A 27038-nucleotide genomic window follows, 5' to 3' on the forward strand; every position below is an offset into this window, starting at 1 on the left:
AAAATAATAATAAACTGGTAGAGAAGACATTTTTTATTCCAGTTTTACAAGCTAGGAAAATGAGTATCAGAGAAAAGTGATTTGAAACTGCTAAAAAGCTGTTAAGTCAGAAGGCAGGTCTTCTTCAATTTTTGTTTATTTGTTTTTATTCCTTCTAACTTTTATTTTTATTTTATTTATTTATTTATTTTTTGAGACAGAGTTTCGCTCTTGTTGCCCAGACTGGAGTGCAATGGTGCCATCTTGGCCCACTGCAACCTCTGCCTCCCAGGTTCAAGCAATTCTCCTGCCTCAGCCTCCTGAGTAGCTGGGATTACAGGCATGAACCACCACGCCCAGCTAATTTTGTATTTTAGTAGAGATGAGGTTTTTCCATATTGGTCAGGCTGGTCTCGAACCCCCGACCTCAGGTGATCCACCTGCCTCAGCCTCCCAAAGTGCTGGGATAACAGGCATGAGGCACCATGCCTGGCTGATTTTTTTTTTGTTTTGAACACCTACTATGTATTATTCTGGAGACTGGGCTAATGGACATGAGGACTCTAGCTGGAACCTAAAGAGATCACAGCTCTGGCTGAAGATGCAAAGAAATGATTTGGTGATTATACTTTTCTTTCATATCTTTAGTTCCCCTCCATTAGCATGAATGATTGCGAGATTACGATACTTAAAATGCTGGCATACAGTATACAGTCAGCTGTCAATTTCCAGTGTGCAACGAAATAACTGAGGCTCTCTAAGGCTTATCCTAAGTCCCAGGGATCTGCTAGGCAGCTCAGCACATCCCCAGCTCACACCCCTTCACTGCTCAGCCTGTGTGTCTGCACAGACTGTAGCCCATCTTGAGATTATCCTAAGTAAAAAGGAACTGATTGGGTAAAACAGCTATAAAGAGCCACAGAAAGCTTTTCAAAGCAAATGTAAAGAAACCTAAAATAGCTGATGAGCCAGAAGCCCTCCCTTGAATGAATAAGTGAGTGTTAGCTATGTTTTTAAAAGTTACTGACATGTTATTCTAGTTTACATATGACATCCATTTTCACTCCTCTGCTCTTTTATGGCGCAGGCCGTTTTACTAGTCCCACAAAAATGTTTCCACTCTCCATGTTCTTGGTTTTATGACCGAAATAACCTCCACGTCAAGCAACTTTAAGGGATCGAAATGTCTGGAAGAGAGAGGTGACACTGCCCAATTTAGATCCAGCTCAGGTTCTGCAGCAACAGGCTCTGGGTGACGACATGTTTCTATGGAAGGTTGGGAACCGGCCACCTGCAGTATTTCCAAGATCAATTTACAAGTGCATTTGTGAAAGGGTGGGCAACATGTTTTAAAAATTCTACGTACACTTGTTTGGGCATGACTCTCTATGTCATCCACAGGGGAGGAATGCTGATTGCAAACTTTTATGTTGGTTTGTTCATGCATGTTTTTCTCGTATTCCCGAACATCATCCATTGTCATATCTGAAAGAGGTCAAGACGTTGGCAACTTCCGTTATTAGATGCAAACTTTCAATGGGGACACTTTAGGGAAAGATGGTAGCTGAGCAGTAGCCAAAGAGGTTTAAAAAAGCAGAGACTTGTCTAACTTTATGATGAGTAAGTCATAAAGTTAGCTAAACCAACCAAGTGGGGAGTGAGGGCAAGGAAGTTAAGTCAAAATAGTCTTAGAACAGAGAAGAGTGGAAATTGTTTAGGGGTGATTCTTGTAAAGTGAGCTAGGTGGGTAGAAAGTATTAGCATGTTGGCAGTGCCATAGCCTGAGATCTCCTAAAGCATCATTAGAAGATCCCATTGGGGACAGAGGGTCAGTTTTGCTTGGTTTAATACTTACCTTCCATATAGCTTTCAAAATAGATTTAGAGGTTGTTTAAATCAATGCATTCGGCAACAGACAGGACACTTTCATTGCTGTTATAGGAGGCAGGATGTAGAAGGCAGAGCAATGATATTCACTGGTACAATTGAGGTTTGGTGCAATTTGCACACAGATGTAAATTTGCACAGAATGCATGGCGTCAGAGAGTGCAGGTCTATACTGAACTTCAAGTCTTGCCTAACAGCTTGAAAATGGCTGGCACTACTTCCTCCCACACTGATCTAAAAATAAAATGGCACATGACATGATTTTGGCCCAAGTCTGCAGTTTTCAGTATTTCAGGATAATGATCTCTTAATCTAGTGGTTCTCAATGGGGGACAATTTTGTGACATTTTTGGTTGTTAGAACTAGGGAAGGGATGCTACTGGCATCTGGTGTGCAGAGGCCAGGGACACTATGGAGCATCCTACAATGCACAGGACCCCCAGCCTGCAACAAAAAATTATCTGGTTCAAAATGTCAATGGTACCAAAGTTGAGAAACCTTGTCTTAATCCAGCTGATAAAAATTTTAAGGCCAGGCATGGTGGCTCATGCCTGTAATCACAGCACTTTGGGAGGCCAAGGCGGGTGGATCAGTTGAGGTCAGGAGTTTGGAACCAGCCTGGACAACATGGTGAAACCCCGTCTCTACTGAAAATATAAAAATTAGCTGGGCGTGGTGGCGGGTGCCTGTAATCCCAGCTACATGGGAGGCTGAGGCAGGAGAAGCGCTTGAACCCAGTAGGCAGAGGTTGCAGTGAGCCAAGATGGTACCACTGCACTCCAGCCTGGGCGACAGAGCGAGACCCTGTTTCAAAAAAAAAAAAAAGCCAACCAACCAAACAAAAAAAACTTAAATAAGGAACCTATCCATCTTCAGTATGTGAAATGCATAAAAATGACAAGTAGTCTCACTTCAAAGACTTCTGTCATTTTATTCCTCACCCCTACCTCACTCCTTGGTTATTTTACATTTTATCAGCAGTATTCCCAGGTAGGCATTCCTCTGTTACTCTCCTGGCAGAACTGAACTTCATGCCCTTCACCAATGATGGTATGCCGAACAAAGTGCTTACTCTGCCACCCTGACCACTAACTGGCTTAGTGGGGATTTAGAGTGGGCATTCACAGCTGGAATTTTTCCTTAAGTATTTTCTGCATCATGTGGTTTGGTGTCTTTTTATATCCATCCATGTGTCATGTGAGATCCTCTTCATTTCCAAAGGGCAGACTTGCCAGGAGTTTATGATTTAATTCACTGTTGTCTGGGACCAAGATGGTGTGTGCCTCTAAATCCAGACCTGGACTATTTTATGTGGTAGATGATCCCCAGGTATACCTGGAAATCCTCAATCAAAAATGCGGTCCATAAGCAATGTAAGTATCAAGAATGCTAAGCAGCAGCCTGGCCAAGCAAGGAGCATGCTCTTCTTTTAGAAAATCGAGGTAACCAAAAAGCAATAAAGAGATGCTGCTTTGTGATGAAAACAAATGCATCTTAGTTAATAATAACAACACATTCTTTCGGTACAATCACTTTACTTTCAATGGCTGCTTATCAACATTTCTTAAACACAAATATATCTGAAATCATACTAGATGATCATGTTTAGCTAGAAGTTGAAAATTTAAAGAAGTTTCTGTACACATATGTCATTAGGGGGTGCCCCCCACCATCCCAACAGGCATGACAGTAATTTGGAAAACAAAAGCCAAGGAGTTATAGGTTTTTTTGTTCTACTGAATCCCCGCAGAAATCATACTTCATCTTTGATTAGCTCAACGTCAAGATAGGGGCTTAAACTTTGTGACTATGGGCTTTCAAAGATATATCCATTTTATAGATGTGAAAAAGGGTTTAACAACAAAGATATTCATTGCTGCCTTGTTCATAATAATGAAAAATTGAAAACAACCCAGGGGACTGATAGCTCTACGCAATCATCAAAAATTAGGTAGAAGAATAGTTAATACTAGAGAGAGATCCTTGATCTATTGTTTTGTTTTTGTTTTGTTTTTGTTTTTTTTTAGACGGAGTCCCTCGCCTCCATGTCGCCCAGGCCCCTGGAAGTGGCAGTGGCCCCGGGATCTTCAGCTCACTGCAGCCTTCCGCCCCCCCGGGTTTTTTTAACACCATTTCCTCCTGCCTCCAAAGCTCCCGAAGTTAGCTTTGGGGAAACTAAAAGGCCCCGCCCCGCACCCGCCCGCTCTTAGTTTTTTTTATTTTTTTTAGTAGAGAACCGGGGTTTTCCCCACCGTGTTTAGCCAGGGATGGTCTCGATCCTTCTGACCCATCTGAGTGATCCGCCCGTCCTCGGCCCCCCTCTCCAAAGTTGCTGGGGATTAACAGGGCTTTGAAGCCAACCGCCGCCCACCCCTTGATCTAATTGTTAAATAAAAAATAGGAGATAAAAAGGACTGTACGTAGCATATGAAATTAATTTAGTCAGAAAACCATTATCTACATTAAAAAAACACTGAAAGGATATATTTCAAAATGTTGACAGTGATTATTTTGAAGAGTTAGAATTACAGGTAATTTTAATTTCCTTCTTTTGCTTATCTACATTTTTGAAATTTTCTACACTTGAAATTTTCTACATCAAATATGCATTGCTTGTGGAAAAGAAAAGAAAAAACATTATTTAAAAATCTATTATTTTGGGCTGGGCAGGGTGGCTTATGCCTGTAATCCCAGCACTTTGGGAGGCCGAGGTGGGCAGATCACCTGAGGCCGGGAGTTGGAGACCAGCCCGGCCAACCTGGTGAAACCCTGTCTCTACTAAAAATAGACAAATTAGCCAGGTGTGGTGGCACACACCTGTAACCCCAGCTACTCGGGAGGCTGAGGTACGAGAATCGCTTGAACCCGGGAGATGGAGGCTGCAGTGAGTCAAGATCATGCCACTGCACTCCAGTCTGGGCGACAGAGCAAGACTCTGTCTCCAAAAATAAAATTTTTTTTATTTTGGATCATTATGAGATGGATACCATCAATTTGGAATTGGTAAGGAGAAGATGCACTTTTCCAGAATTTCTGTTCACTCTGGAAACATAATCCCCTGTTTTTTTCTTTTTTTTTTGAGACAGAGTCTAACTCTGTCACCCAGGCTAGAGTGCACTGGCGCAATCTCAGCTCACTGCAACCTCTGCCTCCCGGATTCAAGTGATTCTCCCACCTCAGCCTCCCGAGTAGCTGCGATTACTGGTGTGTGCCACCACACCTGGCTAATTTTTCTATTTTTAGTAGAGATGGGGTGTCACCATATTGGTCAGGCTGGTCTCGAACTCCTGACCTCAAGTGATCTGCCCGCCTCAGCCTCCCAAAGCGCTGGGATTACAGGAGTGAGCCACCATACCCAGTCATCCCTTATTTTTTTTTTTAAACAAAGAGTTAAGAAACTAAATTTCAGAAAATTCTATAAAAGAAAATCTCCCAATTTTGCCACATAGGAATGAACATTCCTAGTAGAGTAGTTCTCTAAAAGATGGTGATAATTTGGTCCCTGCTGTGCTAAAGGAAAATATGTTTGTCTAAATCCTGAAATATCCTCACAGACTATAAATGTGTATGAATATGATGTAAATATTTTCAGTATTTCTCAGTAATTTATGGAAATCCTAATCAAGTGGAAATGCTCCTGTTCAGGTTAGCTGGTAAAATGCACTGTCTAGCTTTTGCAACATATATGACCTCAAAATCTCTATAGAAATCAATGTTTTAGTAAATTCAATTACATGTGCCCAATGACAGATTATACAGTAATGATGATTCATCTTTATTACTGATTGATTTTCAATGATCAGAGTGACTTCAAACAATTTAGGTTCAGACTTCTTTGCTTCCAGCAAACAAATGCTTACGTGTATCAGCTCTTTTTTTTTTTTTGAGACTGAGTTTCACTCTTGTCACCCAGGCTGGAGTGCAATGGTGCAATCTTGGCTCACCACAAACTTGGCCTTCCGGGTTCAAGCGATTCTCCTGCCTCAGCCTCCCAAGTAGCTGGGATTACAGCCACCCGCCACTACACCCAGCTAATTTTTGTATTTTTAGTAGAGACGGGGCTTCACCATGTTGGCCAGGCTGGTCTCGAACTCCTGACCTTGTGATTCGCCCACCTTGGCCTCCCAAAGTGCTGGGATTACAGGCGTGAGCCACCACACCTGGCCCAAACTCTTAATTAAAGGAAGCCCATGTTAATTACTTTGCAAATACACTGGTGAACAATCAGCCCTTCACTTATAGATTGTGAAAGGTCATAATGTACTGTTCCTAAATAAGGTTTCCTACATAAAGACTCCTTAAGCCGGCAATACTGGGGATAACTGCCTGATTTAAGAGAATATTGCAACTGGTATGGTATTTCTTCTGATAAAGAAAGTACATCCTAATATCTTTGAGACTCTGCTATCAAAGGTTAAACAGCCCTGGGAAGTATTTTGGGGACACACATGCCCTGCTCATCGTACTTCAGTGGGACAGTATTTCCTTTCCTTGCCCTCTAGAGAGGTCATTTCTTTTCTTCTGTTTCTTGCTCTCCTTCAGGTGAGGAGAGATCAGATCGCAGACTCTTATCTCAGGGCGTGAGGTCATACGGCATGGGGCCTGAGTAGAATGTTCTCCTCTGCCAGTGACTGGGCTGAGGCCAAAATCTCCTCCTCAACCATCAGCTCCGCTTTGGCAAAGAGGCTCTGGTCTCAGGGGATTTGTTAATTGATAATCCTGTTAGTAAACATTTACACTGAGGCTAATTTTTAGCTTATATGAACGCCACCACACAGAATAGCTTTGCACATGTTGTACATGTATTCATGGGCAATTTGTATTTCTTTTTCTTTTTTGAGACAGAGTCTCACTCTGTTCCCAGGCTGGAGTGTAGTGGTGCCATCTCGGCTCACTGTAACTTCTGCCTCCCAGGTTCAAGTGATTCTCCTGCCTCAGTCTCCTGAGTAGCTGGGATTACAGGCACGTGTCACCATACTCGGCTAACTATTTTTGTATTTTTAGTAGAGATGGGGTTTCACCATGTTGTCCAGGCTGGTCTTGAACTCTTGACCTCAGGTGATCTGCCTGTCTCAGTCTCCCAAAGTGCTGGGATTACAGGCATGAGCCACTGTACCCGGCCTGATGTGTATTCCAGAATAAAATTCTGGAAGTGGATTGGCTGGGTCATAAGTTGTTTGTGCTTATCATTTCTATGGTGTATTTTATTAAACTGGATTATCATTTTATATTGAAAACTAGATATAATCACTCTTAAATTTAAGAGTGATTTTGCTATCAGATGGGCAAAAATTTTGCTATCAGATGGGCAAACGTCCTATTTTCTTGTCTTTCTCATTACATTTCTTGTGATTAGTAGTAAGTTTACTGGCCATTTGCATTTCTTCTTCTATGATTTACTTATTCATATCCTTTACCATTTTCTTGAGTTATTGATTTTTTTTTTCTTTTTTTTGAGATAGGGTTTTGCTCTGTCATCTAGGCTGGAGTGCCGTGGTGTGACCATGGTTCACTGCAGCCTTGACCTCCCAGACTCAAGTGGTCCTTCCACCTCAGCCTCCCAAGCAGTTGGGACTACAGGCACACCATCATGTCCGGCTAATTTTTAAATTTTTTGTAGAGATGGAGTCTCCCTGTGTTGCCAGGGCTGGTCTCAAACTCCTCAGCTCGAGTGATTCTCCTGCCTTGGCTTCCCAAAGTGCTGAGATTACAGGTGTGAGCAACCACACCCAGCCAAATTTTCAATTTATAGGACCTCTTTATGTATTATAGATAGTAATCCTGTTGACTACATATGTGGCAAATACTTTCCCCTAGTCTTTTATTTTAGCTTTGTTTATGGTGGCAATTTTCTTTCAATCATTGTATTTTTAATGAAAGGAGGTTAATGTCACAGGAAGTGGAGGCAAGATCTTATGTTTGAAAGGCCTTTAGAAGTCAGTTGAACACACATGGAAACTACAAATGCCCTTGAACAAAGCATCTGCAAGCGTGAATTTTCCTTCATTGTACCACACAGTTGCAGCAGCAAACATGTTAGAAAGGGGAGTCTTCTGTTCTAATTCAATGATCTGTGCAATGGCACATTATATTTTATTTCCCTCTACAAACATTTCCCTTTATTTTCAGGCTCCTTCACCAAAACAGAAGTCATTTTTACATCATTCTAAGTCAAAATAAAAGTCTTGAACAAGTAGTTGGGTCAGGGAGGCTCCAGAAATCATAAATAAGAATGGATACTCCTTTGGCTCCAGCAAAATGGTAGCCATCCTTTGAGAAATGCCATTTTTAAAGTCCTTTACAATGATTATAAATTCAATACATGCTTCTTACAAAAAGCTTAGAGTAACTCCATTTTTTTTTAGTGAAAGTAGCCAATCCTCAAAGTGTGGTGTATACCTTTTCCACATAATTCAGACCACTAAGATCTATAACTATAATCTATAGTTGTGATTTTTGTTTTTTTGAGACAGAGTTTCGCTCTTGTTGCCCAGGCTGGAGTGCAATGGTGCGATCTCAGCTCACTGCAACCTCTGCCTCCTGGGTTCAGGCGATTCTCCTGCCCCAGCCTCCTGAGTAGCTGGGATTACAGGCGCCTGCAACCAGGCCCAGCTAACTTTTGTATTTTCAGTAGAGACGGAGTTTCATCATGTTGGCCAGGCTGGTCTCAAACTCTTGACCTCAGGTGATCTGCCCACCTCGGCCTCCCAAAGTGCTGGGGTTACAGGCGTGAGCCACCGTGCCAGCCTCATAGTTGTGATTTTTTTCTGTAGTTTTTAATTGGGAGCAGGGAGTACGCAGGGGAAGGGTTCATGGGTTCCTCTGAAAATCTGATGGAAAGTTATAGATTCTCTCCCCAGATAAACGAATAGAAGCACACACACATACAATGTTGCATTGGAAAATGCCGGCTTGGTGAACTCAACCAGCTAATGCAACCCCTAGCAGCCTTCTTTCTCCATTTTAATCTTGCTTCCCTCATTGTTAGACCTGCTCTAGGAACTCCAGGCTGATTTCTAAGCCACTTTCATGGGACAGTGTGGTCTACACCAGCCAGAACTCCCCCTCCCTCATACTTTTTGATTAGAGTCAGGTTTTCAAAGACATTCGTGAGGTTCACCTCAATCATAGGCTCCTTCTGGCAATGTTCTGCGTTCCTTTCTGAAAACACTGTCAGATTTGTAAAGCAAAACCATGCCTTTGTGAAACTGGGCTGCCTATTTTTATCCACCTTCCCTCTCACCCCATTTCCTGAAATATGTTGTTGTTATTTCTCTGATTAGTGTTCTAGTCATGCAGAGAGACCCAAGGCTCATGGATAAAGACCAATCACAGCTTTGAAAGACACTCAACTCCTCCAATATGGAAATGGTTACACTTTACAATGAACATGAGCAGAATAAAATCTCTTTAGGGTAACAGTTTCATGACAGCCAAATGCTGAAACTCAGAAGAGATACAAAATTAATCCTTGGCTGACAAATGATCACTACCCTCAACAATGTCCTTTTTTTCTTGACTCTTAATTAAGCACTGGAGGTGGTGAGTCTAATTAGAGAGAAAGACATCTAGAGCTGCTCATGCATCAGCGTGTACAGTTTGCGCACTGTATGAATACACAGCAGAGGAGGCCAATGGGGCTAAAATTCAGCCCTAAGCCCAGAGCACCTGCTGAGTCTGCCCAGAAGGGGCACCTTTTTCTAATTCATCTGAGGAAAGGAGAGCTTTTTTTCTAATTCTCACAAGAACTCAGAGTAAGAATTTGGGTTCCTGCAATCATTTTAAAATTTATTTTATTTTTTGTTTTTTAGAGACAAAGGCTCGCTCTGTCGCCCAGGCTGGAGTGTGGTTGGCCCTGTAGACAGCTATGATTCTCTAGTTAACCTATTTGGATTGAATCAATTAAATTGTCCTTATAACCCAATGTCTCCAGTCTGGTTTATAGCCCATGTCATAAGCCAGTAGTTCTTAAAATTTAGCCAGCAACAAAACCATCTGGAGGGCTTGTTAAAACAATTGCCGGGCTAGACCCTCAGAGTTTCCGAGTCAGTACGTTTGGGGTAGGGCCCGAGAATATGCATTTCTAACAAATACCCAAGAGATGCTGATGTTGCAGGTCCAGGGACCTTACTTTGAGAACCAGTGCTAGAAGCTATAGCTATAGGCGAGGATTTATTTTGGACCTTTTCCATGTTTACTAATGAGAGCCTCACTGAGCCTGACCAGATCAAATAAAAATAAGTCGTTCAGGTACCCCAAAATGGAGTGGAAGGGTAATGCTAGTGGGCGCTTAGCCTGGGTACCAGTGGCACACATGGTCCACAGTTCCCAGAATTACTTTGCATACGGGACTGAGAAGGCACTCTGTGGACAGGAGGCATTTCCATTCATTTGATTCACCGAGTGTCTGCATCTGTGTGATGAAGGAGCCACTGTTTTCCTGGTCAGTAGCTCAGCTGTGGGTACTGACGGTTGCAGTAGCTTACATGAAATTAACAGTGTAGTTCTCAGACCATTTGTGAGTGAAAAGGCTGTTTGTTTTGGTTGGAGCTATGTCAGTGTATGCAAGGGGAGACCCGCCCTGGGGAGTGCAAGGCGTTCTGACGATCCACATTCACTAAAGCCCACACTGTTGTTTTGTGCTCAGATAAGGGAAAGGCTTTTTGCACAATAGACCCCTTAGTTGTTAAATGCCTCCACTTCACTCATCCTAAGTAAGTGCGTGCTCTTTTTTGAAGGTATCCAGATTCAGGGGAATCTCCTGTTTCCTTTGGTACATTATTCTAGCCTTGGGCTCCTGTTATAATCCCATAATTCTTTTTCTTTTTTTAAGAGATGAGGTCTTGCTTGGTCACCCAGGTTAGAGTGCAGTGGTGCGATCACAGCTCACTGCAGCCTCCAGCTCCTGGGCTCACCAAGTGATCCTTTCAGCTTGGTCTCCTGAGTAGCTAAGACTATGGACATGTACCACTGTGCCTGGCTAATTTTATTTTATTTATTTATTTATTTTGTAGAGATCATGTCTTGCTATGTTGCCCATGTGGTCTCGAATTCCTGGGCTCAAGTGATCCTACACCCCAGGCCTCCCAAAGTGCTGGGATTACAGGTGTGAGCTACCGTGCCTGGCAGGATTTTTTTTTTTTCAATTTTTATTAGAAATTCCTAAGTCTTGGCCGGGTGCAGTGGCTCACGCCTGTAATCCTAGCACTTTGGGAGGCTGAGGTGGGTGGATCACGAGGTTAGGAGTTCGAGACCAACCTGGCCAACATAGTGAAACCCGGTCTCTACTAAAAATACAAAAAAATTAGCAGGGCGTGGTGGTGGGAGCCTGTAATCCCAGCTACTTGGGAGGCCGAGGCAAGGAAAATCACTTGAACCTAGGAGGCAGAGGTTGCAGTAAGCCAAGATCGCTCACTGCTGTACTCCAGCCCTTATGACAGTGCGAGACTCTGTCTCAAAAAAAAAAAAAAAAAGTCCCTAAGTCTAAGTCTCTTCCTTGCCCTTTACCCTAGGCTCAGCTGAGATGGAAGAGTCAGGCTCCATCCCCCATCCCCTTTCTGGCCTTTCATTTACTAGATACCCAACCACGTTGGGTTTTCTTCCTATATCCTGCCTGTAATCAAACCCTCTTTATTATTCTGTCCTCTTGATCAGAATCCGGCTATTCTTTTAGCTGAAAAATCTTCTTTGGCGCTCTGGCAACAGAGAGAAACCTATCCAAGTGCCCTGTCTGTTGGTTTTCAAAGTGGCAGGTTTTTGGCCCTTCAGGTACCTCTCTTTTTGCCAAACTTCTAATCAGTTTGCACCTATGATTCTTTAAATATCCTTTTGATATTTCCTTGGTGTTGGTAGTGAGGAAACCGTGAGCTCTGAGGAGCACAAGTTGGGAGAGACCAGAAGTTCTTATCCTTTCTTGGGGTCTGTGCTCCCTCTGAGAATCGGAGAAAAGCTCCCCAGAAAAAAACAACCAGAAAGATTTATTTAAGGATCAGCGGAAGTAATCACAGGAGACTCTCCTGCCTGCCTCACAAAACGCAACTAGAAATAGACAGGTCTCTGGGAGACATCATGACAATGTGGCAAGCCAGTGCTTTTGCGGCATGAGAGCGGCATTCTGTGGGTGTGTGATAAGAAAGCGTTAAATGATCTGCATTTGGACAAACCCAGAAAGGTGCATTTGCGCTTCAGAAGGTGCAGATCTGGGAAAACTGCAAAAGGAGGTAAAAAAAAAAAAAAAAAGAAAAGCCCGTAGCTTATAGAACCATGCCTTTTAAATGTGGCAAAGAAATCGCTAACAATACTAATAATAATGACTGTCTTTGCCCCTTCCGTCTAACGTGTCCTTTTACTTTGGTACCTTCTGCTCAGAAAAGGGAGGGAGTTGGTGAAACAGTGACAGAAAAGGACCAAAATGCAATCTAGGTTATACTCAGAACAAATTTAATGTGACTTAGGAAAAGGCCAAGGAGGAGGGCATTTCATTAGACAATCGACCTGAAAATCAGATCTAACCTAAGTCACTGGTGGGGCGTGTTCCTTTCTATTTATAGCCAAGGACGGTAGCCATCTGATGACTGATTCTGGGAGTGCAGAAAATTCATGTGGACAAAACAAGACTGCTGAGGACCTGGGAAGGATGGTCCATCCATCATGGGATGAAGCTAACCTTGTTTTCATTTGCTGGAAATGTGTAGAAATCGTTTAACTCTTCCCAGATCATGAACAAAAAAGCCAGAACAATAGTTTCAATTAGGATGAACCGGGCACCTATGCCTCTGTCTGCCCTTGAATTTTTGCAGAACCTATATATATTTGGTGAGGGGTGGTTTCAAATGTTTTCTGAATCAAAGGACTGCTTTTACTTGACAGGATGCTTCAGACAGCTTTGATCTTGAAGGTTAGCATACATTAGGATGGATTTGAAACCCATCTAACAGAAAATGATGGAGCCGTGCGTATCAACTATGTAAGCATCAAACATCCTGAGGTTCCTACTTAGTCAATAATTCCGTGGTTATTTTAGACCAAGCTTCTATAATTACATCTTCATTATGCTTGGCAGACAGTGCTATTTCCAACACAGGAAGCAACAGCCTTGCCTTTGCTGTTGTCCTTCTAGGTAGCAGTTGAAGCCAAATGGACAGAAAGCCCAAGACAACATGAAGTTGTTCTACAAGTTATTTTGGAGAAATTGACTTACCATACCACTCATCAACCCATGCAAAAGCCTGTCTATGTCCAATCAGCAGAATGTCTCGGACCACCTAAAAAGTAAAAGAAGGAGATTGAAATAATAGCATCGTTGATGAAAACTATTTGGAAGACAAGTTGTTAACAATTCTGGGAATCTTTGCGATTACAGAGTTCTTAATCCCTCTGTCTGTAGGTGATGACAATTACAGGCTGTCTATAGGTCCTATAGTGCTCACACACCTCCAGCCCTTCCCCATGCTGTACATATACTTGCAGTATATTCATCTCCTTGTCTTATTTGAGAGTAGTGCTGGGTGTGTGTACAAACTAATGACAAATACTTGACAGTCACACAGCAGTGATACAAATAAATCTCTAGGTTAATTACCTTGAAGTTTTTCTCTCCATCTAACTAAAACAGCATCTACTTTTCATCTGTGGGAGGGTGTATGTCTCACTGGTTGGTGCCAGGAGGTCATAAATGTTGGAAATCTAGAACACTTTTCTAGGCAGCAAGTCACTTTTTTTTTTTTTTTGGAGACAGAGTCGCTCTGTCACCAAGCTGGAGTGCAGTGGCGCGATCTCGGCTCACAGCAACCTTCGCCTCCAGGGTTCAAGCAATTCTCCTGCCTCGGCCTCACGAGTAGCTGGGACTACAGGCATGTGACACCGTGCCTGGCTAATTTTTATAGTTTTAGTAGAGATGGGGGTTTCACCATGTTTGCCAGGATAGTCTCGATCTCTTGACCTCGTGATATGCCCGCCTCAAACTCCCAGAGTGCTGGGATCACAGGTGTTAGCCACCACACCTGGCCGACAGCAAGTCACTTCTAAGCAAACAGCACTTAACATTCCCTCTTTTCTGATGACGTGTCCTAAAAAGTGAACAGCACTTAATGTTCTCTCTTTTCTGATGACATATCCTAAATATTGATTCTTTTTTTTTTTTTTTTTTTGAGACAGAGTCTTGCTCTGTCCCCCAGACTGAAGTGCAGTGGTGCAATCTCAACTCACCGTAACCTCTGCCTCTTGTGGTTAAGTGATTCTTGTGCCTTAGCCTCCTGAGTAGCTGGGACTACAGGTGTGCGCCACCATGCCTGGCTAATTTTTGTATTTTTATTACGGACAGGGTTTCGCCATGTTGTCCAGGCTGGTCTCAAACTCCTGGCCTCAAGCAATTCACCTGCTTTGGCCTTCTAAAGTGCTGGGATTACAGGTGTGAGCCACCTCACCCAGCCTAATTCATTTTTTTAATTGTATATTTTAAAATAACTTAGAGTGTCATTGGATTGTTTGTAACACAAAGGATAAATGCTGGAGGGGATGGATACCCCAGTCCTCACTTTGTGCTTATTTCAGATTACAGGCCTTATGAAAACATCTCATATACCCCCTAAATCTTTATACCTACTATGTACCCACAAAAATTATTTAAAAAATAAATATTGATTCAATTTTCTGTTTATCTTTTTTTTTTTTTTTTTTTTGAGATGGAGTCTTGCTCTGTCCCCAGGCTGGAGTGCAGTGGTGCGATCTCGGCTCACTGCAACCTCCGCCTCCCTGGTTCAAGTGATTCTCCTGCCTCAGCCTCTTGAGTAGCTGGGATTACAGGTGCCTGCCACCATGCCCGGCTAATTTTTGTATTTTTTTTTAGTAGAGATGGTGTTTCACCATGTTCGTCAGGCTGGTCTCGAACTCCTGATCTTGTGACCCGCCTGCCTTGGCCTCCCAAAGTGCTGGGATTACAGGCATGAGCCACCATGCCCGGCCTCAATTTTTAAACAAACATAAATGAAGGTGTAAGATACAAGATAAATAAATATCCTTTTAGGTTTGACTTTCATGTAATAGAAGGAGAGAAAAAAGGCAGTTTCTTTTAACTATCATTGAAAGGATGAAAAAAGAGACCTGAACTAGAATAGAACATAATGGGAATGATAAGCTTGACTGGACACAAAAGGGATGAAATTGTTTCTTATGGTGACACATAATGGCAATAGAAGGCTAAGGAAAATAGCGTATACCATTTGTGTGTGTGCGTGTGTCTGTGTATGTGTGTGTGTGTGTGAGATACTGTTCATGTGTTTTTATTTCATGGTATTCTTTTCCATCCTGGGTAAATATGTCTTTTTACATTTCTTGGATACTCACAGTCTCCCTCCAACATTCCTTTCTTCCTGCCAAAGAAATCCAGTGATTGTCAAAAACCTCTCGTGGAAGGTTGAAGCATGTTTCAATAAATGAAGGATTTTAATTCAGTGAATTTGCAGAAACAAGGAAAGCATTTATAATGAAGTGTTTATGACTGCAGGCCTCTGGATATCTAGTGAGGCTTTTATGACTTGAAAGTAGGAAACACATAATGAATACAAGAAACAACACGTAGCTATACACACTTGAGTGCTGAGTGTCTCAAATTCATGGAAATCAAAAGAACAGCATCGAGGCATCAGTAAATGTACCCTACTACACGAAGCACAACACAGCTGTCGGCTGGAAACAAGAATTCAATAATGTGCTAATGGCTCGCTTTCGAACATTTTTTCCCCTTAATTGTGAATAGATTCTTAAAAAAACAAAAGTGTTCAGAGAAAGGCATCCCTGGCACCTTCAACCCATGCAAATGCTAGCCTCAGATACTCATTAGCGACTCACGTGCCAGAGCAGGTGTGTTTCTGGAGTGTCAATAACACTTCATTATATTTGGAAAGGGCAAGGCATAAATCTTACAGGTGTTTTCAAGAAACAGATTCTCAAAACTAGCTTGAGTCAGCTGTGAGAAAAGAAACACAGTGGACCCTGGGGCAATCTAAATATGGCCTTTTAAATTATTATTATTATTATTATTATTATTATTATTATTATTTGGAGACGGAGTCTTGCTCTGTCACCCAGGCTGTAGTGCAGTGGTGTGACCTAGGCTCACTGCAGCCTCTGCTTCCTGGGTTCAAGTGATTCTCCTGCCTCGGTCTCCCGAGTAGCTGGGACTACAGGAACCCATCACCATGCCCAGCTAATTTTTGCATTTTTAGTAGAGATGGGATTTCACCATGTTGGCCAGACTGGTCTCGAACTCCTGACCTCAAGTGATCCACCTGCCTTGGCCTCTCAAAGTGCTGGGATTATAGGTATGAACTGTGCCCAGCTTTATTTTTATTTTGCATTATTCTCTTTTTAACTGACAACTCTGGCTTTGATAAATGTGCTTTGTGAGTAGAAATAAAATACACTATGAAGCTGGGCGTGGTGGCTCACGACTGTAAACCCAGTACTTTGGGAGGCCAAGGCGGGCAAATCACTTGAGGTTAGGAGTTCGAGACCAGCCTGGCTAACATGGTGAAACCCCGTCTCTACTAATAATACAAAAATTAGCTGGGTGTGGTGGCACGCACCTGTGCCTTAGCTACTCAGGAGGCTCAGGCACAAGAATTGCTCGAATCTGGGAGGTGGAAGTTGCAGTGAGCCGAGATCACGTCACTGCACTCCAGCCTGGGTGACAGATTGAGACTCCATCTCAAAAAAACAAAACAAAACAAAAGAACACTATGATAGTGGCCCTAGAAAGAGGAGGTCTTTTACCTTAAAAGCCACACATAAAAGGGATGCTGTGGGAAACTAAGGAAGATACTGTCTTACATAGACACAGAGCTGAGGCTGGAAAACATGTACTTTAGGAGCTGCAATTGCTTTCCTGTGCGATAACCAGGACACAGGAGGAAAACAGGGGATCCTGGAGCTTGATTTCTATGTATCACATTTCATTCTGGCTCCTGGCTGGCTGGCTGGGTTCTGGAGCACGGGAGAGGAGAGCCATGCTTCTGTGTTCAAGAAAACACCCAGGGCTCTCATGTTTTTTTTGTTTTTTTTGTTTTTTTCTTTTTAAGGGCTCTCATGTTTGTGCCAGAGTCCGCCATTTACCATGAGCCTGAGTTATGAGGGTTCAAGAGACTGGCAGTCTAGTTCTTGGACCTAAATTCCAGAACTAAACTTTTTATTGTTAACTGGACCCCAATCTCAATAGACAAATCCATCTAAGTAATGAAAAGCTGAGTGCATTAAGGTTAAATTCCAGTGACTCCAAAATAATTTTGGAAAGCTACTCTTTATCAGTTTTTAAGTGGAAAAATAAACAGATAACCAGCCTATCTGGAATGTAGAGACAATTTGAGCAGTATTTATTCTTATGAAAATGAGAGCAGCTACAAAGGGCAATGCTCAACACTGCATTTCCCATTTTTTTCTCCCATGAGGGACAGAGTCATGTTAGAAACCCTGAGAAAATATGGATCATCACCAAGTGGGATTCTGCTACAAAATGAACATGGTGGCCAGGCGCGGTGGCTCACGCCTGTAATCCCAGCACTTTGGGAGGCCGAGGCGGGCAGATCACGAGGTCAAGAGATCGAGACCATGCCAGCCAACGTGGTGAAACCCCGTCTCTGCTAAAAATACGAAAATTATCTGGGCATGGTGGCATGTGCACCTGTAGTCCCAGCTACTCGGGAGGCTGAGGCAGGGGAATTGCTTGAACCCGGGAGGCATAGGTTGCAGTGAGCTGAGATCGTGCCACTGCACTTCAGCCTGGTGACAGAGTGAGACTCTGTTTCAAAACAACAACAGCAACAACAACAACAACAACAACAAAAACCAAAATGAACATGCTTAGCCAAAGTAGGTATACAATTGAAATCTGCATCCTGAGGCTGTTAACAATTCTTTGGTAACAGAATTATTATTATTATTTCCTTTTTTTTTTTTTTTTTTTGAGATGGAGTCTTGCTCTGCCGCCCAGGCCGGAGTGCAGTAGCACAATTTCAGCTCACTGCAACCTCTGCCTCCTGGGTTCAAGCAATTCTCCTGCCTCAGCCTCCTGAGTAGCTGGGATTACAAGCACGTGCCACCACACCTGGCTAATTTTTTTGTATTTTTAGTAGAGACAGGGTTTCACCAGGTTGGCCAGGCTGGTCTCGAACTCCTGACCTCAAGTGATCCACCTGCCTCAACCTCCCAAAGGGCTGGTATTACAGGCATGAGCCAACGCACCTGGCCACTTTGGTAACAGAATTATTAAAGGAGCAGAAATGCTGGGGTATACTGTCTAATGGGACTATTGGGGTTTCTTGTTCTATCTCTGGGCATCTTCCGCTTTAGGTGCCTACATTTGCAGATCTTTTGGGTGGCAATTAACCTTAGGGGTTGTGCTCACAGATAAGCCCTTCGGCTGTTTCCCACGTGCCTCTGTCTGGGAGTAGATGAGTCCAATGCCAAAGTGAGAAGTGTATTTCCCAAATACATTTGCCTAACAGACACGGAGGTCACAGAATGAGAGACGAAGTGTAAAACATCTATTATAGGAAGAAAACGGAACCCATGCATAAAATGCATTTTCATCCAAAAAGTGTTTTTTATTTTTTGAGACAGAGTTTCTCTCTTACCACCCAGGCTGGAGTGCAATGGTGTGATCTCGGTTCACTGCAATCTCTGCCTCCCGGATTCATGCCATTCTCCTGCCTCAGCCTCCCACCACTACGCCCAGCTAATGTTTTTGTATTTTTAGTAGAGACGGGGTTTCACCATGTTGGCCAGGCTGGTCTTGAACTCTCGGCCTCAAGGGATCCACCTGTCTCGACCTCCCAAAGTGCTAGGATTATAGGCGTGGGCCACCCCGACTGGCCCAAAAAGTGTTTTTGAGATGCAGTGACCTGATGTTGGTGCAGTATTTGTGCACCTGCTGTGTATCATGCACTTTAACTTGGCAATATAGACAGTTACCTTTTCCATAGCCCAGGAACTGCTGCTGGGCCACTTACCTTGTGTACAAATTGTTCCACTCTGGTCTGAAGCCCCCAGACCTCAAACTTCACAGTCACCAGCTTGTAGGAGCACATGATGGGCTGATGATTATCTCTCCAGCCTTCCCTCAACTGTCCCCGTCCTGTCTTCTCTGACTTGAAGTGTTTAGGATCCTCAAAAAAAAAAAAAAAAAAAAAGCAAAGAAATTTGATATATTAAAAGTTTGATGATCGATATTAAACGTCGGGAATAAGTATGAAATAACATAGAAACAGGGCCGGGCGCAGTAGTTCAAGCCTGTAATCCCAGCACTTTGGGGGGCCGAGGCGGGCAGATCACCTGAGGTCGGGAGTTTGAGACCAGCCTGACCAACATGGAGAAACCCCGTCTCTACTATAAATACAAAATTAGCTGGGCGTGGTGGTAATCCCACCTGCTGCCTGTAATCCCAGCTACTTGGGAGGCTGAGGCAGGAGAATTGCTTGAACCCGGGAGGCAGAGGTTGCGGTGAGCCGAGATCGCGCCATTGCACTCCAACTTGGGTAACAAGAGTGAAACTCCATCTCAAAAACAAACAAACAAACATAGAGACAGAAAGTAGATTAGTAGTTGACAAGGATTGAGGAAAGGAAGGGATGTATATTATGAATGGATATAACATTTCCTCTTGGAGTGATGAAAATATTCTGGTATTAGACAGTGGTGATAGTTGCACAACCTTCTGAATATGCTAAAAACCACTGAATTGCACATTTATTTAAAAGGATGAATTATATTGTGTCTCAATTTTTTCTTTTCTTTTCTTTTTTTTTTTTTTGACATGGAGTCTCACTCTGTTGCCCAGGCTGGAGTGCAGTGGCACGATCTCAGCTCACTGCAAGCTCCGCCTTCTGGGTTCACATCATTCTTCTGCCTCAGTCTCCCCTGGGACTACTGGTGCCCGCCACCATGCCAACTAATTTTTTGTAGTTTTAGTAGAGACGGGGTTTCACTGTGTTAGCCAGGATAGTCTCGATCTCCTGACCTCGTGATCTGCCTACCTCGGCCTTCCAAAATGCTGGGATTACAGGCATGAGCCACCGCACCTGGCCTCAATTTTTTCTTTTCTTTTTTTGTAGAGATGGGTCTCACTATATTGCCCAGGCTGGTCTCCAACTTCTCACCTCAAGTGATCCTCCCTTCTTGGTCGCCCAAAGTACTGGGATTACAGGTGTGAACCACCATGCCTGGCCTCACAACAGCTTTAAATACAGTAGACAAAAACCAGGAACAGTCCAAATGTTCATCAGCAAGAAACCAAACAGATAAATTGTGGTCTAGGTGCACAATGGAATACTAGACAGCAATGAAAAAGAACAAATGGCTGATGCATGCAAAAACATGTACAACTCTCACTGATGCTATGTTAAGCAAAAGTAGTCAAATGCAATAGCATATACATTGTATGATTCAAATTGAAATTCAAGAACAAGCAAAACTTTATGTATGGTGATAAAAGTTAAATGAGCAGTAATCTCTTTGACGGTTGGGGTTTGGTGCAAAGGGACATGAAGGAAACTTCTGGGATGATTATACGTTGATCTGGATGTAACGTGTACACATTCACTGAGTTTTACACTTAATCTTGTATTTACTTCCATTATAAGAATGAAAACAGGTAAAAGGTTTTGGTTGTTGCTGTTTTTGAGATGGAGTCTTGCTCTGTCACCCAGGCTGGAGGGCAGTGGCTTGATCTTGGCTCACCCCAACCTCTGCCTCCCGGGTTCAAGTGATTCTCCTGCCTCAGCCTCCTAAGTAGCTGGGATTACAGGCGTCTGCCACCACGCCCAGCTAATTTTTGTATTTTTAGTACAGACCGGGTTTTGCCACGTTGGCCTGGCTGGTAAACCTGGCAGTCAGGGGGTCCTGTATAGAGAAGTAGATAGGATGAGACACAAAACCACATTGGCTGGGACAGCCCCAGCCCTTTTAATGCAGACCAGACTGTGTCTCAGGGGTGGGTTTGGGAGGTAAAAGCAGGCTGCTTACAAATAAAGACAGGTTTATTCCCTCAGGTCTGGCTGTGGCTCTGCCAAGGCTATCTGGCACTGGCCTCTAAAGAGGGCTTTCAGGCTGCCCTTGACTTCCCTTACAGATCTGCCTCCTCTGTCAGGACCTTTTTGCTGCGATGACCACTTCCACAACTGTAGCTCCTCTAAAAAACACAGTGCACTCCCAGGGCCAACTTCCATGCCAGGCTGACGCCAGGCCTTCATCAAAGTAGAGGGTGAATGCTTGCCCTCCTGCCTCTTCTCAATCTCTCCATCCACCATTCCCCACTCTGCTGCCACAGTGGCCTCCCAGATGTAAACTCCCCTCCTCAAAATCTGTCCATGGCACCATGAGTGTAGCATAAAAGTAATATGCCCTGGCAGGAAGGAAGTACAAGGTCTTTTATGTTATTACTTATTTTTCTGGCATCTTTTCCAGACCAACCTCCCAATGCCACACCTCTCTTGTAAGCCTTAAGAAGCTCCCGCTGGCCACCTTCTCCAAAGCCCTAGGAGTCTGAAACCTCCTAGATAGGCACTGGTCCCCCTTCCTGAAGTTCCTTCTCCCCCACCAACTCCTGCACTCTGACTGATTCTCCTTTCCTTGCTTCAAGACTTAAGTTAGGGACCGGGTACAGTGGCTCATGCCTTTAATCCCAACACTTTGTGAGGCCAAGGCAGGAGGACTGCTTGAGGCCAGAAGTTCAAGGCCAGGCTGGCCAACACAGCAAGACCCCAGCTGTATTAAAAAAAAAAAAAGAAAGAAAGAAAAACACTTGGTCAGGCATGGTGGCTGAGGCCTGTAATCCCAGCACTTTGGGGGGCCAAGGTAGGTGGATCATTTGAGGTCAGGAGTTTGAGACCAGCTTGGGCAACATGGTGAAAGCCTGTCTCTACTAAAAATACAAAAAAAATTAGCTGGGCATGGTGATGTACGCCTGTAATCCCAGCTACTAGGGAGGCTGAGGCAAGAGAAGCACTAGAATCCAGAAAACGGAGGTTGCAGTGAGCCGAGATTGTGCCACTGCACTCCAGCCTGGGCGACAGAGAGAGACTCTGTCTCAAAAAACAAAAAAATAAAAAATAAAAATTTCATCCCCTCCAAGGACCCTTTCCTGGGTGGCTCAGAATGAGGGCTCCTCCTTTATGCTTCTGAAGCTTCCCCTATCATGGGTCTGGCAGGTGAGCGCATCACAGATGTTGAAATACATCACAGATGTTGAATAGCCTTGAGTGAATGCTTGAACCCTATTTGACGTATCACACACATGTGGCTGGGACATCAGAATCTTAACCAAAATTTGGTAAATACCTAAGTGAAAGACTAGTTGAAATTCTATGTTCACAATAACAAACGTTGGAAAAGATAGGGAGAAACTAGCACTCTCATACATTGTGACAGAAATATAAATAGTGTGGCCACTTTCAAAAACATTTCAGTAGCTCATCAAAAGATTAAACATAGGGTTACCATTTAACCTAGCAATTTCACTCCCAGATATCTGCCCGAGAGATTTGAAAACACATATCCACACAAAAACATGTACATGGGCTGGGTGTAGTGGCTCGTGCCTGTAATCCCAGCACTTTGGGAGGCCGAGACGGGTGGATCACTTGAGTCCAGGAGTTTAAGCCTGGGCAACATGGCAAAACCCCTTCTCTACAAAAAATACAAAAATTAGCCAGGCGTGGTGGCATGTGCTTATAGTCCCAGCTACTTGAGAGGCTAAGGTGGGAGGATCACTTGAGCCCAGGAAATTGAGGCTGCGTTAAGTTGTAATTATGCCACTGCACTCTAGCCTCAGTGACAGAGTGAGACCCTGTCTCAAAAAATAAACAAAACTCCAAAAAAGAAAACATGTACATGGATGTTCTAATTCATAATGGCCAAAAAAAATGGAAACAATACAAATTTCCTTGAACTGATGGATACACAATATGTGGTATGTCCATACAATGAAATATTATTCTGGCATAAAAATAAATGAAGTCTTCTTTTTTTTTTCTTTTTTTCTTTTTTTGAGATGGAGTCTTACCCTGTCACCCAGGCTGGAGTGCAGTGGCATGATCTTGGCCCACTGCAACCTCCGCCTTCTGGGTTCAAGCAATTCTCTTGCCTCAGCCTCCCGAGTAGGTGGGACCACAGGTGTGTACCACCACGCCCGGCTAATTTTTTGTATTTTAGTAGAGACGGGGTTTCACCATGTTGGTCAGGCTGGTCTCGAACTCCTGACCTCAAGTGATCTGCCCACCTTGACCTCCCAAAGTGCTCGGATTACAGGCATGAGCCACCATGCCCGGCCATGAAGTCCTCTATTTTATTTATTTGTTTATTTATTTTTGAAACAGGAGTGCTTTATGGTCCGAGTGGAGTGTCTGGGAGGAGTGCCTCCCAGCTCTCGCCTGTGGGCTCACCTGAGTGGGAGTGGAGCTGAGGTCACTGTGGGAAGCACAACCCCCACTCCCAGGAGAGGCCTCGCATACTGCCTTCAGTCTCTCGCCAGCCTTGCCTAGCGTGGGGCCTGGGCCGCCCTTTAGGGTGGGTCTGCACACCCGTGCTCAGGGCTCCTGGCTGGAAGCAGAGCCATAGGCATGTGGCGGCCCTGGGTGAGCGCAGAGGGCAAGCAGGTGCCGGGGCGGTGCACATCCTGCAGCCAAGCGGTCCCTGCCCAGCCCTGGCCATGACGTATTCTTAAAAGAAGATTGTCGCCGACAATCATGAAAAAATGCTTAGCATTACTAATCATCAGAGAAATGCAAATCAAAACCACAATTAGATACCATCTCACACCAGCCAGAATGGCTATCATTAAAAGGTCAAAATACAATAGATGTTCGTGAGGCCGTGGAGAAAACGGAATGCTTATACACTGTAGGTGGGAATGTAAATTAGTCCACACTGTGGAAAGCCATCTGGAGACTTCTCAAAGAACTTAAAACAGAGCTACCCAGCAACTGCATTACTGAGGAACGGGTACAGAATAGATGGTATATCCATTCAGTGAAATATTATTATGCCATAAGAAGAAATGAGGCCAGGCACAGTGGCTCACGCCTGTAATCCCAGCACTTTGGGAGGCCGAGGTGGGTGGATCACCTGAGGTCAGGAGTTTGAGACCAGCCTGACCAATATGGTGAAACCTCGCGTCTTCTAAAAATACAAAAAATTAGCTGGGTGTGGTGGCATATGCCTGTAGTCCCAGGTACTCGGGAAGGCTGAGGCAGGAGGATTGCTTGAATCCAGGAGGTGGAGGCTGCAGTAAGCCAAGATCACGCCACTGCATTCCAGCATGGGCAACAGAGTAAGACTCCATCTCAAAAAAAACAAAAAACAACAACAAGAAATGAAGACTTGATTCTAGAAGCTCGCTTGGTCTTTGGACCAAATTGAGAGCTAGCTGAAACAGGTCTGGGGTGGAAGCAGCTTTCCATAAGAAACGGCCATGTCATTTACCATCACCGTGGCAACACTGGGAAGTTACTGCCCCTTTCCATGACAATGACCTGACAACTTGGAAGTTACCACCCGCATCCTAGAAATTTCTGCATAAACTGCCCCTTAATTTGCATATAATTAAAAGTGGGTATAAAATGAGTGCAGAACTGCCTCTGTGCTGTTATTCTGGGCACAGTGCTTGGGGTACAGACCAGCTCTGTAAGGAGCAGCACCTCTGCTGCTACTGCTTCAACTTTAAATGCCACCGGCTCACCCTTGAATTCTTTCCTGGGCAAAGCCAGGAACCTCCTGGGCTAAGCACCCATTCAGGGGCTTGTCTACATCAGATACACAACATGTGTTATATCCTTACAGTGAAATATTGCCATAAGAAGAAATGAAGTCTTCTCAAAGACATACAGGTGGCCAACAAACATATGAAACAGAGCTACCATTCAACCCAGCAACCCCATTATTGGGTATATGCCCAAAGAAAATAAATCATTCTACCAAAAAGACACATGCACTCATATGTTCATCACTGTGCTATTCACAAAAGCAGACACGAAATCAATCTAGGTGCCCATGGAATACTACACAGCCATAAAAAAGAATGAAATCGTGTCCATGGGGTACTATGCTCACTACAGGGTGACAGGATCCATACTCCCTACCTCAGCATTACACAATATTCCCATGTAACTAATCTGCACATGTACCCCCTGTATCTAAAAGCTGAAATTTAAAAAAAAGAAGAAATGAAGTACTGATACATGCACCAACGTAGATGAACTTCAGAAAACATGCCACTAAATAAAAGAAGCCAACCACCAAAGGCCACGCTGTATAATTCCATGGATATGAAATGTCCAGAGGAGGCAAATCTATGGAGAAAGTAAGCAGATCAGTGGTTGCCTAAAGCTGGGGGAAGGGAATGGTATACGGAATGACTGCAAACAGGAACAAAGTTTCCTTTTGGGGTGATTAAAATGTTCTAAAATTAGATTAAAATGATGGCTCACAACTAGATAAGTATATGAAAAAGAAGTTGAACTATACACCACTTTCTTTCTTTCTTTCCTTTTCTTTTTTTGAGATGGAATTTCACTCTGTCACCCAGGCTGGAGTGCAGTGGCACAATCTCAGCTTAGTGCAACCTCTGCCTCCTGGGTTCAAGCGATTCTCCTGCCTCAGCCTCCCAAGTAGCTGGGATTACAGGTACACACCACCACACCTGGCTAAGTTTCGTATTTTTAGTAGAGGTGAGATTTCACCATGTTGGCCAGGCTGGTCTTGAACTCCGACCTCAGGTGATCCACCTGCCTTGGCCTCCCAAAGTGCTGTTATTACAGGCATATGCTACTGCACCTGGCCAAATTGTACGCTTTCAATGGGTAAGTTTTATGGTATGAAATGACATATTATAAACATTAAAAAAATACAAAAATACAATCTGAAAAATGCTATGTTGCTACCTCAGTGGGTTTTTCAGGGCATGCACTGGCTCTGGATTTGCTGATGGTCCTACCCAAAGTCATATTATTATTATTATTTTGAGATGGACTCTCGCTTTGTCACCTAGGCTGGAGTGCAGTGGCGTGATCTTGGCTCACTGCAACCTCTGCCTCCCGGGTTCAAGTGATTCTTCTGCCTCGGCCTCCCAAGTAACTGGACTACAGGCATGTGCCACCACGCTGGCTAATTTTTGTATTTTTAGTAGAGACGGGATTTCACCATGTTGGCCAGGCTGGTCTCGAACTCCTGACCTTGTGATCCGCTCGCCTCAACCTCCCAAAGTGCTGGGATTACAGGCATGAGCCACCGCGGCTGGTCTAAAGTCATATTATCACAGTCATGATCCTGAGCATGTTTCCTGAGTGTGCTCCGTGGGAAGCAGGTACTGCATTGCCTTCCACCTTGACCACATTTCTTTGTCCTGGGTGTTTAGGAGGGGTGTAGTCTGTGTGTGGTCATAGAGCACTTCCCTCCACTCAGAACAGACTCAACCCTACACAGATGATCAGGGTTCCCTGAGCTTCCTTCAGGGTCTTTCCTTCTTTGTCTCTGTTGTAGGAAGACAGTGGGCCTGGGGGTAAGAGGAGAAAGGACTCAAGTCGGACAAATATTTGATTAATAGGATATTAAGTCTGTTTTGCTAATGGAGTAGAACAATATTGACAAAAGAGATTCTGGGAAGGGGGACGGAAAAGAGAATGAATAGTAAGTATCCGAAGGGAGTAAGTGCATCTGTGAAGGGAGGGGCTGGTGACCTTGAGTGTGGGTGACATTTCTGAATCTTCTCTATTAATTTTGCCATGTTGTGTTTCCATTGCCTAAAGCAACCCAGAAACCACCACCAAAATCATATGCATAGGCCTGGAAAGACTATGCTATTTAAGAATGTGATTCGGCGGGGTGTGGTGGCTCACACCTGTAATCCCAGCACTTTGGGAGGCCAGGAGTTCGAGACCAGCCTGGCCAACATAGTAAAACTCTGTCTCTACTAAAAATACACACACACACACACACACACACACACAAATATTAGCTGGGCATGGTGGTGGGCACCTGTAGTCCCAGCTACTTGGTAGGCTGAGGAAGGAGAATTGCTTGAACCTGGGAGGCGGATGTTGCAGTGAGCCAAAGATCGCGCCACTGCACTCCAGCCTGGGTGACCGAGCGAGACTCCAACTCAAAAAAAAAAAAAAAAAAAAAAAAAA

At 43.8% G+C, this 27038-nt stretch overlaps 1 protein-coding gene across 3 annotated transcripts in view; it reads right to left on the bottom strand.

Moving 5' to 3' along the window:
- PITPNC1 (phosphatidylinositol transfer protein cytoplasmic 1) overlaps positions 1-27038 on the bottom strand; it is a 346211-nt gene that overhangs the window by 11943 nt on the left and 307230 nt on the right. For 2 of the 3 annotated variants that reach the window (XM_017855834.1, XM_017855835.1), the window contains exons 7-8: positions 18870-19025; positions 13067-13130 (exon numbers count right to left, since the gene is read on the bottom strand). In XM_017855834.1, coding sequence (XP_017711323.1) covers positions 13067-13130; positions 18870-19025 — 220 coding nt within the window. Of the gene's footprint in view, positions 1-1345; positions 1465-13066; positions 13131-18869; positions 19026-27038 lie in introns of all 3 variants that reach the window. The other variant, XM_017855836.1, reaches the window with a different exon arrangement.

This window comes from Rhinopithecus bieti, unplaced genomic scaffold (genome assembly GCF_001698545.2).
Source record: "Rhinopithecus bieti isolate Rb0 unplaced genomic scaffold, ASM169854v2 scaffold_39870, whole genome shotgun sequence".
Taxonomy (NCBI): domain Eukaryota; kingdom Metazoa; phylum Chordata; class Mammalia; order Primates; family Cercopithecidae; genus Rhinopithecus; species Rhinopithecus bieti.